This window comes from Benincasa hispida, chromosome 8, assembly GCF_027475165.1.
Source record: "Benincasa hispida cultivar pf3 chromosome 8, pf3_genome.v1.1, whole genome shotgun sequence".
Lineage (NCBI taxonomy): Eukaryota > Viridiplantae > Streptophyta > Magnoliopsida > Cucurbitales > Cucurbitaceae > Benincasa > Benincasa hispida.
This window is the reverse complement of record NC_143485.1, coordinates 12,055,262-12,071,194: the sequence shown is the minus strand read 5'-3', so window position 1 is coordinate 12,071,194 and position 15,933 is coordinate 12,055,262. Positions and strand designations below refer to the sequence as shown.

Sequence of the window (15,933 nt, the reverse complement as noted above, 5' to 3'; positions counted from 1 at the left end):
ATGATAGTGAGAGAAACTCACACTTAGGGGAGCCTATATAAGCTTGTTTTAAGTGTGTTTCAAATAAGACGTGGAAAGAGTGTTAGGGCGAAAAAGGAGGGATGCTCAAGTTTAGGGGGAGTCTAAACTCATCACTAAGAGTGAGTTGTTTGAGAGTTACTATAGAGGATGTCTAACAGATAAGTACTTCATTGTAATCGCTTAACTCTTTATTAGTGAAGTTCTTTCCATCTTCAGACGTGGATGATACTGCACCAAACTGGTTACCAATTTTTGTCTCTTTATGTTTTAGTTACTCTCTCAATTTGGCTTATTGTCTTTCTTATTGTCTTTAACATTATATATGACTTGTGGTGTTGCATATTATATTCATCTATTTTTCATACTAATTCATTGACATCTAAATGAAAAATGTGTCACTACTTAATGTATAGGTAGTAATACTTGTAGGGACATACAACAACGATTAGTAAGATTTGACCCAGCCATAGACACAAAATTAAAAGATTTGGAAACTATTACAACCACATTTAAGCTAAAACCCATAATATTTATATAATTTTAAAATCACTATGACAAAAATTAAAACTAAGTTAAATCATAAACAATAGATCAATGGTTTATAACTTTTATATATATATATATATATTTTAAGTTCAGCAACATAAGAGTATGGATTCGAACATTTAACTTCTTAATTCCTTAACAAAATTGAGTTATACTCAAGCCATTGATATTTTCTTTATAATATTGATTTAAAAGAATGAAATTATAACTAATATTGAAAATATTCTGCATGTCATCCTTATTACATGTACATATACTACACTGATTCCTTCTAAATTTGTAAAGAAAAAGAAAATTAAAAAATCATAACCAGAATATCGTACAAGTTCAAAAAGTTCGTGATGAACGGTCTAGATTAGTCTCATCCCTTCAACATCCACGAACTTCGTTTCATTCAACTCTATCAAAGGAAAAGTCTTTGATGCCGCCAATATGAATCTCATGTTGAGTGCGGGTTCGAGATGATTGAACCGGGTCAAATTGAGTCGAATCCGGTTCAACCGGATCTTTGTCATAACCTCCCATCTCGACATGGGGTTGTGACGAGGACGAACCTTCAGCATGACGTGACGGTGAGGGCGAATCGTTGTCCCAACGGTCGGTCTCGAAGGGTGACCTTCTCGGTGAGGTGTGGAAGCTATCGACCTCGCTCCTGTGGTAACGGAGAAGGTGGACCGGTGACATGTTGTGAGTCGGGGTGGCGGGTCGGCTCGACATTGGAGTGATCGAACCGCGGTTGTGTTTGATGTGCTTCCGAGCCGAGTGGTACCAATTGCGAAGCGCCGCTGCTACTCTCTCATTGAATATAGTTGGCTTCATTGTTGAACCCATCTATATATAAACACAAATTTCAAATTTCAAATTTCAAATAAAATTTCTATCCCTTTGAAAATCTCAATCATATCCCTTCTGTTCTAATCCTATACTTTCAATTATTCTATTTAAATCCTTAATTTTTAATCTTTTTAAATTTAAAAGTTAAAACTAAGGAACACTCTCAAAAATAGAAAAATAAGAAAAACTATTTACATAAAATAACAAAATTTAATCATTTTAAATTTCTATCCATTTTTATCACTAATAGATATTGATAAACTTCTATCAATTTCTATCAATGATAAATTTCTATCAGTTTAGATGTATCTATCAATATTTTTTATCATTTTTATAAATAATTTGACTTTTTTTTTTATCGATGAAAATTTTCCAAAAATCAATTAGCAATTCGTAAAAGGGAATTTGGGTTACCTGAGTGACTAGTGCATAAAGAGGTAGAGTAACATAACTGCAAAGGATTTGTACAATCACCCTGACATTCATAAATAATAGGAAAACTATCATGGTCAATATCTTATTTCAAAAGAAAAAAAATACAATAACAAAAGTTACGGAAGAAAATTTGACTAATTGAAAGAGATATTTTTGCTTATATAATTGATTTTTTTTTTTTTTTTTTTTTTTTGACTGTGGAAATTGAGAATCTCCTAATTTTGAGCTCTGTAGTAAAATTTTACACCCAACGAGTTATACTCATGTTAGGCGAAAGATATTGTATTAAATCAAATATAATGTTAGAGGTAAATTTTTATACATTCAATATGGTGTATTTAAAATTATATGATCGAAAAAATTGAAAATGTATAAGGCATACACGCTTAGGAGTTCAAAATTTTGAATTCTCCTTATCTCCAATGGTTTTACTCAAAAAATATATTTATATAATAAGTATAATTTTAAAATTTTAAATTTGTATATATTTGATCTATGACCTTAAAAAAAAAACATGTGTTAAGTTTATGAAATTTTTATTTTGTATCTAATAGATCCCTAAATTTTAAAAATATCTTATACAACTTTTAATTTTCAGTCTAATAGGTTTGACATATTCGAAATTAGTTTTTAACAAAAACTAAGTGTATATAATGCACTCATGAATTTTTTTGAAAATATTGAATAGGTATTTGACCTATTAAATACAAAATTGAAAATTTGGCATGATTGACATAAGATTTATAATTTTAAGGATCTATTAGATACAAAAGTTTAAAGGTTAGAAAACTATTAAATAGTTCTTAAAATTTAGAGACTAATTGACCGACACAAAATTGGAAGTTCGGATACTAAACTTGCAATGTAACTAATCTTTCATGTGAGAGAATTTTTCTTTTTCATTTAACTTTTGGTTAAAAAAAAAGTTGAATATTTTTTTAGGACAAACAAGGTTGATTTGGTTAAATTATCATATAAAAGTAAATATGTGACATAATATTTTATTTAATATTAGTATTATAATTAAACTTACCCCATTGAAATTCTGATCACCACATCCTCTACATGCTCATGGAAACAAGAATTCAACCCGAACTCATACTGAAATTCAAAAAAATAAAATAAAATAACAAGCAACACCAAACATTTAATTAGCGCTGTATAATATTATTTATATCATCACAAAGAAAAAAAAATAGTTCTTTTTTTAATTCCAAAAATATTATTTTATTGAAGTTTATTAAATATTAAAATGATGTCAAATTATAGCTTAGTTTCTATTGTATGGACTTTTAACATTCTATCTTTTCTTTTCTTTTCTTTTATTTTTTTCCACTTTCTTACCAATTTTAAAAATGAAATGGAAACTTTTCTCAATCTAATTCCTACTCCCCTAAATTTATATCAACTCATTATGTACTAATTGAGGAGTGCAAAAAAAAAAAAAACAAAAAAACAAAAAACCAAAAAACCAAAAAAAAAAAAAAAAAAAAAAAAAAAAAAAAAACCAAAACTTCATTACTTTTACTTTTAATATTATGGTGCTGGTGTGTTTGTTATTTTTTAAAATGTTCAATTATTATTATCTAAAAAATAGAAACAAAAATACTCAATTTTGATGCCCAATAAAATGGGCCAGATTTTAATTTGAGAAAAGCATCATCCTCAATTCAAAACAAAAAATCTTAAATAAATTTGAAATTTTGAAAAATAAAAATAAACAAAAGAGGAAAAAGAGAAAATTGGACCAAAATCGAAAACCAAATCAATTAAAATCGAGAATAATTGCATTGGATACCACTTTTAAGGATAATAATTAAGTGTATTACAACACTTTCAAAGAATTGTAAATATAGTAAAATAATACTACTAGCGATATGGTCTATTATTTCGAGAGTCCTACTAGCAATATAGTCTACCACTAGTAGACTTCAAAAATAAAATCTAAATTTTGGTATATTTGTAAATACTTTGGGCTTGATTGCTATATTTACAAATGTTCTATGCATCAATATGCATACATCTTTTATGCATTACATTTTCACCGCATGCACAAAAAACATATATATATATATATATATATATATATATATATATATATATATATATATATTGCTTTAAAAAAAAAAAAAAGAAAATTTGGCACATGACAAACTATGATTAAACAAATTGGTGGGTTGCAAAAGGATAGTCATGGCATAGGATGCATCTAAATATTTTTCTTTTATAAAATTAATGGATTCAGTTAGTTCTCAATTGGTTCAAATATGAAAAAACGAAATTAGTTATCCTAGATATTAAATCATGTAATTTTATCCTGAACCAAAAATCGAATTATCGATTTTTAAAATGATATTCGATGTCTTTATCAACTTAGCTATATTAAAACGTAGATTAAAAGAAATAGAACATACCCAAGTCCAAGCAAAGAAGGCAACTTGGAAGGCATTTTGAAAGAGAACAAAGTTGATGAGATAAAGAATAAGGCGAGGGCGATTAAACCAAAAGAGGTCATCGCCAGGCTCCACCACTGGCACGCCCTTCACTACTTCTCCTCTTTCTTGTATTCTTAGTGCCATCTTCGTTATGATCACTTGTAATTTTGTCCCGATCAGCAGCAAAATCTGCAAATAACAATCAATTCTTGTTCAAATTCTTCATTTTCTTCATTTTCCCACTTCAAAAATGTGGATTTTGTGTAAAGTTTCTTACGATTAGTGGGATGAATGGCAGCCATAGATATGCCCTCCAACCTGTTCGACGAAAGTCCCCAATGAAAATTTTGTCAAATATTTTGCCCCTCTTTCAAAACCCATATGTATTTTTAACTCTTTTTTTAATATATATGTATCCACTTCTATTAATTTCATGAATTTTTGTTTTTTTAATTAATTGTTGAGTCTTACCGTGAGTGTTTGAGAGGAGAAACAGCACAGCGAAGAACCAAATTGGTGGACTGCAAAATTAACCCAACAAAAGAGTTATTGGATCTCCCATGTATGTTCAAGAAAAAGATTCAACAATTTGGATTAAGTGTTCAATTTGGTAAAAAGTGGGCACTTTTGTAAAAATAGATTTTTTTATTAGGTTATTAGATTATGTTTCTTCAAAAAAAAAAAAAAAAACAACAACAAATATGGGGTTGTGTCTAATGCCAGAATCAATAATTTTCTTGACGGGACTTTATATAATTTAGTAAAAATAAATATAATGAATGAAGTTAGAATCTAGGTCATATAGGGGTTAGAAGGTAAATTTACCACTAGACTACCTAGTAGTTTTGATTTTATGTCAGTTAAAGAGCATATAGGTAAGGGCGTTCGAGCCCCCTGACCCATACTAAATCCACCCTTGGTTGTGTCAGTTGAAAAAATGCACACAATTAAAGTTATATATATACATGCATTCTAATTTAAATTTTAAAAAACAAATCTCAATGAAAAAGTAGGATAATTCTTTTAAATGGCAAAACTGTTGAAAACGTTTTCAAATATAGCAAAATGTTACTGTTTATCGATATCTATCATTATATCACTGATAAACAGTGACATTTTGCTATCTTTGTAAATAAGTTAGCTCATTTTCCTATATTTCAAAACAGCCTTGAAAAATATATAAATTAAATACTTTTTCGATGTATTAAAAAAGTTCTTTTTGTTAGGTTTTTTGAGTTGATTTTGTTTGTTGAAATGACGCAATCTAAAATTTTTAGGATGTAGCATCTCTTCAAAAGACACAATTCAATTATGTTGAATTTTCTAAAAAACACGTTAATAAAGATTAAGAAAATGTAATAATAATTAAAAAAGAAAAATTAAGAAAATGTAATAATAATTAAAAAAGAAAAATTAAGAAAATGTAATAATAATTAAAAAAGAAAAAGTCTTACATTTACAAATAGTTTCAAAAGTATCCCTATTATTAACATTTTGTTGTAAAGAGCTACAATTGAAGACTTAATTCCAACGATTTAAAATCCTATGTCAGAATATGCTATCTTTAAAAATCGATGGTTCAATCTCAATAATACTAAAGAAAGAATCTGATATGAACTTTAAAGATGTATCTTTAACAAGTTATTAGGACCGAATAGACATCTATATGTATTTTTTTTTTCAAAGATTAGAGATAAAATAGAAAGTGGTCCAAACAAATGAAAAATTAATGCTACGCTATAATAGGGCAAACTGAGGTAGGTCTAATCCAAATTATGAGCGAACTAAAATAAATCAAGCACCAAAAATCAAGCATATACTAAATAATAATTTAACAAAATTCTAATGAATTAATTAAGCAACTGACCTGATTCCCACAACAACTTTGAAGTCCTCTTCAAGGGATCTATTGATATATTTTTGAAAATCAAATTGTGTATGACTTTGAGGTGCTAAATGTGCCTGTAATTAAAAAATAACATAAAAGAATCCAATTTTCAATGGCTATGTATAAAGTCAAAACGGCATATGGTAAAACATTATATTATTTTACTCATTTGAATATCAAAGTTTATCATAAGAAAAAAATTAACTAACCATTATAAACCCATGTCTTAATGTCAAGTAATCAACTTTTGGAACAGATCTTACAAATTGCCTGAAGAAACAAACCTGTCCAAGTCAAACAAATCCTAATCAATTTTCGAATAAAAGTAAATATCAATTTAAATCCTAAATAAAATCAAACTTTTTGTTAATAATTGGTAATTATTTTCACTTCGTTTTATTTAAAATTAATAAGAAAAAATATCTATTTGATTTTTATCTTTTTCTCTAATTTACATTAATCCTCGTGTTTATCGAAATTTAATACGTGAGCAAAAATGATGAGATAGTCTTCTTTTTTTTTTTTTTTTTTTTTTTGTCAAAGAAATATAATTATATTTTATTTAAAGAAGTCTCTATAATAGAATTGAACAGCTGTCGTAAAAAAATATAAATTATTCTATAGGCATTTAATTTTTTTTAAAAAAGGTCAAATTTAAGTAATGTCACCCATAGGGCGGCTAAAGTCATTATCCCAAAGTGGCTTATTCAGACCGTTATCATTTCTATAAAATTGAAACCACATGATTTTTACAATAAATGTGCCCTTTAGATTTTCCCCTTAATATATATAATTTGGATAAATTACGAGGTTAGTTCTTTTAGATATTTGTATCTTTTTATTCTTGAATTTTTATAGACTTTCAATTTATATTCATTAAGTTCCTTAATTTTATAAAAATAAAATTTTTAATAAATATCTAAATTTTTTATTTGTGCCAGTAGATCCTAAATTCTTTTAATAGTGTATTTTAGAGGTCTTTGACCTATTTGATTTTTTTTTTTTTAAATAACGTTTAAATTAAGAAATGAAATTGAAATTTTATAGTTCAAAATTCGACTTTATATCTAATAGAACAATTAATTTTTCAAAAAAGAAGTTTAATATATCATATTAGATACAAAATTGAAAAATTAGAGACAGACACAAAATTGAAAGTTCATAGATATATATATTAGAGACTTTTAAATTTTAGAAATTAAATAGACACAAAATTAAAAGTTAAAAACCTATTAAATATTTTTAAGAGTAAGAGACACAAAACTAACAAGTTTAGGATTTTTTTTTTTTAATCATAATATCTACACAAATAAAAAAAAGATTAGATAAATGAATTGAATGGCTTGCCATGTTTATATTTTGTTAAGTTATAACTTAGTATTATTAGCTTATAGAAATTCAAATCCTAAAAAAAAGAAAAAAAAATGTTTAGTGATTACAAAAAAGAAAATTAATAGCAATAGTTAATTAAAATAGCTTTTATGTAATATTTTAAGGATGAAAATGAGATTTAAATCTATATATTAAAATATAATACGAACAAATTAGCACACCATTGTGATAAATTATAGTAAATGTGTATCATACCTAAGTTAAATAAATAAGCAAAGGACCATATAATTAAAAAAAAAAAAAAAAAAAAAGAGGATCATATAATTAAGTAAATTAATAAATAAATAGGACAAAAATGAAAGGAATCTTACTATCCACATTAGGGCAGGATTCTTGGTCCAGAAGCTCAAATGTCTTCTCCCAAACGAGGTGTCTCTTGCAAACCTAAATCTCTCCGGATCTGTTGTGAAATCCATAATTTTATATTATTTTTTTTTTTTAAAAAAAATCTCGAACGATTTTCAAATATAGAAAAATGAACCAAAATATTTATAAATATAGTAAAATATTATTGTCCATTAATGATAGAGATTGTTAGATTTCTATCATCTATCACTAACCGACTGTGATATTTTGTTATATTGAAAACATTTTTAATATTTTGATATTTAAAATAATTTCTCAAAAATATCATTAACATTTAATGATTACATATAATTTAATTTTAAAAAAAATGTAAAATAATTAAAAGTATAAAGATGAATTAAATAATTCAAAATTTAAGGACAACTTGTAATTCTAACAAAATTATGAGCATTTGTTTGGACCAACCATGTGAGAATTGGTATTCTGCAGTTTTGGTCTCTTTTTCCCATGTTTTCCAACTCCTCATCTATGTGTCCAAACAAAATGAAATAATATAAGAGAGGGGTAAATAAGTAATTGCACACACCAAAAAAGGAATTAAATAAAAAAAAAAAACAAAAAACAAAAAAGAAGGTTACCTTTGCTCTAGCCAAAGCATAAGTTAGAACACAATACAAAACATGGAAAACTGCCAACACAAATATGAAGATATGAAGTTGATGAATTCCTTCTGCTGAAATAAATGACACTTGACCCTGAAAAATACAACATCACATCATTACAATAATTGTTATTTACCTAAAATTATTAATTGCATTTTGATAATTTCTATTATCATATATGTCATACAGACTAAATTTTTAAAATAAAGATCTTATTTCAAAATTGAAAATTGAGAATTCGAATACCATTAAACATTTTACGAAAGTGACATAAATGGTACATGTTTGATGTTGTGAACCATTACATGTTTTCTTTTCTTTTTGTTTTTTCAAAGAAAAAGTTGTTCTCATCTCTTTTTTCTTATCTAATAAACATTTAATGGTGGACATAATGTATTCTTTGTTGCTAGTAATTTATAAGTTATGTCCTTTTTGGAGAATTACACAACTCTCCGAATTCATATGCCAAATTTATAATTTAATATTGTTTAAGTCTCGTTGGTTAATTATTTGAATTTTTTTTTTAATTTTTATAAAAATAAAAAAACCAAGCCTACAAACACCTCTTATACCTCTCGATTTCTTGTTTTGTTATCTATTTTATATCCACATTTTTTAAAACTAAGTTAAAATTTGAAAACTAAAAAAAAATAGTTCTAAAAAATTTGTTTTTATTTTTAGAATTTAACTCCAAATTTTACTCTTATACTGAACAAAGATGCATGCTAGGTTGGAAAATGGAAAGAAATAAAATTAATTTTTTAAAATAAAAAACAAAAAAGAAATGATTATAAAAGCAAACTTTAACTATTTAATTTTTTAAAATTAAATTTGTAAACACTATTCTTTTATTAGCGTTGTTTTCTTACCATTTTTATAGTTTAATGTTAAAAAGGGGGAAAATAAAGTTATCAAACCGCACCTAAAAATAGGTTTTTCGATTTTCTTTTAATTTGACCATAAATTGATTTATTTAAGAATAATTTTTTTTTTAAAAAAAAAACTTTCAATATTCAAAAAAGAATAAAATTAAAAAAAAAAAAGCAAAAAGTATAAAATTAGTTATCAAACGGATTTAATTTCAACTTGGCAAAGAGGTGTATTTGTTTTTCTTTTCATACCTTGGCAGCACACTTGTCCTCTCCTCCGGCGGCGGCCAAAATCCGCCGGAAACTTCCACCAGCTCCGGCGAGATGAAGGAGTCTCCGGCCATTAGTAGCCAAATGTTTCACAGATTTCTCCATCTCTTTGTTTATCTCCTTTTCTCTCTCCTTTGTACATGGATGCCACGTGGCAGCTACATGTTCAGGGATACATATCTCTGTGATTGGACCTTGCCCCACTGTTAGAAGCAATGATATGAATCCCAATAACATAAGCTCTGCAAAAAAAAAGAAATGTTATATTTCATTAATTTAAATATATATATATATATATATATATATATATTAATTCACCAATTAAAAAAAAAAAAAAAAACCTGATTTGATCTTCTCTAGTGCTTCAAATAACGCCCGTTTATGTCTCTTCTTCAGCCACTGCCAAAATAAAATAAAACCCTCAAAACCATCGTAATCACGAACGAAATTTCAGACGATTGTTTTCTTCTTTTCTTACATGTCCGATAAGATGGAGGCTGTATTCGATGAAAATAGAGATGGCAAGCAAAACGAAACAAACAACGGCAACGGCCCACGTCGGTGTTTGCTCGAGCGATTTGCCACCGGCTGCGGCCGCCATGGATTGAACACCAAGCTAGCGACCTCCGATCCCCGGATCTTTTTCGGTGACGATGAAGGAAAACGGCGAAGGATTTTCACGGAAAATTGATCAAAGCTTTTCAAGTGAGAAATCCTTAAAAGAAGAAAATAGTTAGAGGAACTATAAAGTCTTGATAAGGGTATTAATATGGCAACCACTAAATAACTAAAAATAATGTGAATGATATTGATATGATAATGGCAATGAAGCTACAAAGAAATATATATATATATAGATATAGATATAAAGAGCCTTTATATGGTTTTTAGAGAGAGAAAAGGGAAGACTTTGACTTTGAGTAATGCTCTATAGTTGGGAGAATTAAATTAAAAAGATAAAACATATAATGACTAGACACACTCTCTCTCTAACAATTATTTAAAATTTTGTTTTTTATTTTATTGTATGTTCATTGTTAAAGTATTTTTCCCATTCCATTATTAGACTTCTATTCTTTCTTTAAAGAGTTCATATACATCTTTTTCTCTTTACATTTTTGTAACTTAGTCCTAGTCCACATGCCTTATCAAATAAGGAGTTATAAGATTATAAAGTATTATTTTATTGGTTAAAAAAAACATTTTTGAAGAATTTTTTTATCATAAAAGCAACCTCTTTCGATTTCAGTTTATAATGGTTTAGTTCATGTTATGAAAATATTGTTATAATCGATTCAACCAGATCTGTTACATATATGTATATTGATAAAATTATTATAGATTTAATGGCTTTATAAAATTCGAAATCCCAATCCTATATAAAAAAGGAAAAAAAAAAAAAACGTGGATGCTTAGTTTTGAAATGATTTTTTATAATAGGAATTAAATTGTTAAAAATCTTAAAATATATGAAATAAATTATTAATACTATAATGGACTAAATTGTTAGAAATTATAGTTCAAGGATTAAATAGTTAATTTCACAAAGGACAAAAATGTTTTTAACTTATTTTATTTTAAAATTAACCCCATTTGTTAAATATAATAGATTCTAAGAAAACAAAATATACTTTTGTCCCTACATTTTTTTTATAGTTTTCATTTCATCTTAGGTTTCAAGATGTTACACTTTTAATCCTTAAGTTTTGAGTTGAATTTCAATTTAGCCTTTAGATTTCATAATAAAGATCGAATCATTACAGATTGTAAAGTAAAGAGATTAAATTGTAATTTAGTAAAAGTTCAAAATTAAATTGTTACCAACTAAAATTAATTAGGGATTAAATTGTCACTTTCGTAAAATTTTGGAAAGCAAAAATGATTTTGACAAGAAAAAACATAGAGTTATAATCATAATCTTGACTCGAGATTTTTAAGAATCATCATATTTGAATTTCTAACCTCTTAGTAAAAGATGCATAAAACGGTCCACTTTCTATCATCATGAATTTTTTTTAAAAAAAATCCATATATATTGGTCGTTTATAAATTATAATAATCAAATAATTTATCTTCAAAAAAGTAGTTCAAAATGAGAAAAATAGAAGTTGCATTGAAAATTAAGGAAAAATAAATTCTCCTATATATATATAAAAAAGATGAATTAAAAGAATAAAATGATCTATTTCAATTTTCTTCCATTGGAAGAGAAACGTTGACTTGATCAAAAATATTCAAGTAATATTATTTCGGTTTTATTTGACTAATTCTTATCAAATAATTTGAGTTTGGGATTAAATCAATACCGTCCATCACAGCCTAAGTCAAACCTCTAATCAAAATTAACAAATGTAAGACCGTTAGTTACATCTTTAAGTTCTAAAAACAAACATAATAATTACTTTAAATATCATTTTAGTCACCTAAAAATAAAATAAAAAGAAGAATTAAAAAATTAATAATAAACTAATCGTACGACTGAATTTAAGATTTATTGAAATTATGAAAACTAAAATTGAACATTTAAAAATATATAGATTAAAATTCAACCGACTTTAACTATCATAATTATGAGTTTTTTTTTTTCTTTTGAATTTATATGAGGACCAAATATTCTGTTTTTGACCAAAGACCAAACTCATCTTTTCCCTTGGCTGAAAGATCATGATTAAACAAAATTGGAATATATTTTCTCAAGTGTGTGTGTATATATATATATATTAAAAATATGTTTTCTTGACTTGGTCTTTCCATTGTTTTTCTAATATATCGTATCATTTTTGTGACTTTAGAGGGAAAATATTATTATAAAAAGAAGAAAATAAAGCACATATACACATATAATTATCTTAAAATTGTATGAGAAAAAGACAGGATTTAAAAACTAATATTTGAAGATGGATGTAATTAGTCAAACAATGTAAAATTATATGTGCTTTTGGTTTCCTGAAATCCACGTCTTCATTTTTTAAATATAATAATAATTATTATTATTATGAATGACAATTTTAGAATCTTGTTGGAGGACTGTAAAATTACATCATTAGCCCATGAAAAATATTAACCATGTCAATTTACTATAGTTGAATTTATACCATTGACATTTTTCAAAACCGGTATAGTAGAGTGTTTGAAAAATGTAAAATAGTAACTGAGATTGGAAGGGAGGATCGCGTGACTTGATCTGCTTTATCGTTCGAGTGTGTTTTTCAATTGTTGGAATTTGAGAGTTCTTGTAATTTAGACATTATGCAATACCTTCGTCTAACCTTTTTTTGGATTGGAGTTGGTAATATACCTAGACATTCTTTTATTGTCTAGCTTGCTACTTGGAATCCATTATAGACATTGGATCGTATTGTCAAGCGGTGTTCTAGATATCCCTAGTATACGTGTCATGTATACACTAGTGGAACTGAGTCTAGGAATCATTTATTCCTTGATTACCCTTTTAGTCAAACTATTTGAGGGAACATGCTCTTGTGGGGACGATGTCCCCATAAAATCTCTCACTAAGATACAGAAGTTCTAATGGATTTATCACTTATGAGTGATTGTTTGAGGCGTAAGGTCTGGAGAGTCTCTTGGTGTGCTTATCATATTTGACGCAAGCATAATCTTTTGTGAACATGAGGCTATCTTGCGTCCTCCCTAGGTGGTTGGTCAGATTGTGTAATCTAAGATGTTTATTTGTTATTCTACGTGACTTGAAGCTTCTATTGAGATGACTAAAAAAGAGTTCAACTTCTATTGAAGTTTCTATTTGCGGATCTTTGCTCTCGAGTTTTGTGTGTTTAGTAGGGTTTTGTCCCTTTTCTTTTCTTAGTTCCTTTATTTGTCTTTTGAATGTGTCTTGTGATCTCATTTTGTGAAGTCTAATTCTCTTTCTTTCAATTGATCAATGCTTCTGAAAATACTTTTGTATTAGAGGTACTAAACAATAAAAAATATATATATATAAAAAAACATAATTTTTTTTATCGTCTCACAGCTAAAAATACTTTAAGATCAGGGGTACTAAATCTAGTTAAATTATTTTTTTGCATTTTCAAGTTAGAGAGTTGAAAAAAAAAAAAATCAATTGGTACAAAAGTTTTGAAAAAACATTCTTGTAATTGGGATTCTAAAAGACTTCTGTGTGTAGCTGTAATCATTCTTCTCATAGTGAATTTCTTTTGATGGATTGAGGTTTTTCTTCTGTTTCGAATTTTTTCCCTTTAATTCTTGTGTGTTTCTATTTGTTTTGTTTCTTTTTAATTTCTAAATTAGTTTATGTTTATTCATGTGGTAAAAGTGGGAAGTTAAGCAGCTTCCAAACAGTATAATCATTTCAGTCTCGTACATTAAGTCAAGTAGAAATTTAAAATAATAGGTTAAAAATCAATTTTAGTCCCTATATTTTCATATAAGTAACAAGTCCTTTGAGTTTTGATTGTAAGAATTTAGTCTCTATATTTTCAATTTTGTAACAATTCATTCCCTGAACTTTACTATGTAACAATTTATTCATTGAACTTTAAAATTTGTAACAATTTAGTCTCTATTGTAAAAATTAATATTGAAGTTGAATGAAATTTTATGCATAAATAAACTGTTAAACTAATTAGAGACTCAATATTTTTACAAAATACAAAGTACAAAGTTTACATTATAAAGTGTTAAGAATTGACATCTAATTTTAATGAATTGTCTTTACGTTAGAGACTAAATTACTCCAATTTTGAAAATACAAGAACTAAATTGTTACATACTAAAATTTATAGACTAAATTATTACAAAAAAGTATAGAGATTAAATCGTTACCACTAAAATTTATTGACTAAATTGTTACTTTATACAAATTTAGTGACCAAATCAAATTATTCATACATGATATGATCTCAATCCTTATTAGCTTGACCAATTCATTCATAGGAAAGTACGTACTTTTCCTTGAACTAATTAACCTATATTAAATCATATGGGCCAAAAACATTTATAAGGTTGTGGCAATCATTTTCTATTGTTGATTGATTGGTTTTTTGAGTTCACCAATAAATTAAGGTGATAGATTCAAACTTTGTACTTACTATTACTTTAAAATATAAAATTCAGTCTCACATAATTCCAACTTTATTTTGCTCCTTTATAAGTTACATTAAATGAAAATAAAAAATCAATTGAGGTCTTCAGGGGAGGAAACTTATCAAGCAAGGAACTCAAGTGATGTCTTCTAATTTAGTTCTTGCTAAGCACCAAATCTTAAAAAATTGTGTTTTTTTTTTTTTTTTTTTTTTTTTTTTTTTTTTTTTTTTTTTTTTTTTTTTTTTTTTACCATAGGTAAGATAGAGAATCAAACTAATGACTTTTAAATTGATAGTATAAATATTATGTCAGTTGTACTATTGTCATTTTGGCCAGATAAAAATTGTTGGCTACCTTGTGATGAAGCTAGTGTCACACCCCCTCCTAGATTACCCTTCTTAATCCGAAAGTGAATGTGACGACAGTAGTTACCAACCCTTTTGTGGCACTTACTGTCTAACTAACATCCTTAACCTGCTTAGATCCCTGGAATACATATATAACATTCACCAAATTAAGTAAACTTTAAAAATAACCTCAGAACACTAGGGATCAACAACAACGTAATTACATCATATTATCACATACAGAGTTCAGCGGTCCCAATATACTTTACTAGTCCCTAATATGAGCAACACATATGTACATACATTTATGTAATAAACACCTAAAACTTCTCTCTAGACTTTGGACTTTTAACCGGAGTCCTTGAGTGGCAGAGCAGGATAACAGCTAACCTCTGGGGAGATGACCACTACCTGGGAAAAGCAAAACATTTGAAAGAATGAGCTACTCACCCAGTGAGTGACTTAATAAAAACATAAATCTCATGCTTAAACTGAAAGCTAGAAAACATAACACTGAAACTAAAATATGCCAAGCAAACTTGTACATAAAACTTTTAAAACCATTGTATCTGAAGACATAGCTAAACTGATTCCCAGTTGAGAGAGAACCCTCATGGTTCAATCTCAACGTCGGATATCATGTTCAAGAGAGAACCCTTTTGTTCAATCTCTCAAACATAAGTCTGGGCTGAGGTGAGAACCCTTTTGTTCAACACCTTTTAGCCAATGCTAGGAAAGAACCCTCGTGATTCAATCTCATCGTCGAATATCATGTTTAAGAGAGAACCCTTTTGTTCGACCTCTCAAATATAAGCTTGGGTTGAGGTAAGAACCCTTTTGTTCAGCATTTTTCAGCCAATGCTA

At 27.2% G+C, this 15,933-nt stretch overlaps 1 protein-coding gene across 1 annotated transcript; it reads right to left on the bottom strand.

The window, feature by feature from the left end:
• Nucleotides 1–736: 736 nt before the first annotated feature.
• LOC120083921 (MLO-like protein 6) lies at nucleotides 737–10,631 on the bottom strand. Its single transcript, XM_090316365.1, has 14 exons — nucleotides 10,137–10,631; nucleotides 10,000–10,057; nucleotides 9,641–9,900; nucleotides 8,496–8,612; nucleotides 8,323–8,383; nucleotides 7,863–7,951; nucleotides 6,369–6,443; nucleotides 6,139–6,233; nucleotides 4,743–4,792; nucleotides 4,549–4,589; nucleotides 4,251–4,460; nucleotides 2,870–2,937; nucleotides 1,816–1,876; nucleotides 737–1,398 (listed from the first exon to the last, which is right to left on the bottom strand). The coding sequence occupies exons 1-14, from the start codon at nucleotides 10,257–10,259 to the stop codon at nucleotides 958–960; spliced, it is 1,749 nt and encodes a 582-aa protein (XP_090172491.1). The 5' UTR covers nucleotides 10,260–10,631; the 3' UTR covers nucleotides 737–957.
• Between the last annotated feature and the right edge of the window lie 5,302 nt (nucleotides 10,632–15,933).

Bases quoted from the DNA above. Each gene is read 5' to 3' on its own strand.
- LOC120083921 (XM_090316365.1), bottom strand. From the start codon at position 10,259: ATGGCGGCCGCAGCCGGTGGCAAATCGCTCGAGCAAACACCGACGTGG. The intron at 4,793-6,138 runs GTCAGTTGCTTA...TTAATTTTGCAG, and splicing joins AAAGTTGTTGTGGGAATCAG to TCCACCAATTTGGTTCTTCG. The intron at 1,877-2,869 runs GTAAGTTTAATT...TATGAATGTCAG, and splicing joins GTGATCAGAATTTCAATGGG to GGTGATTGTACAAATCCTTT.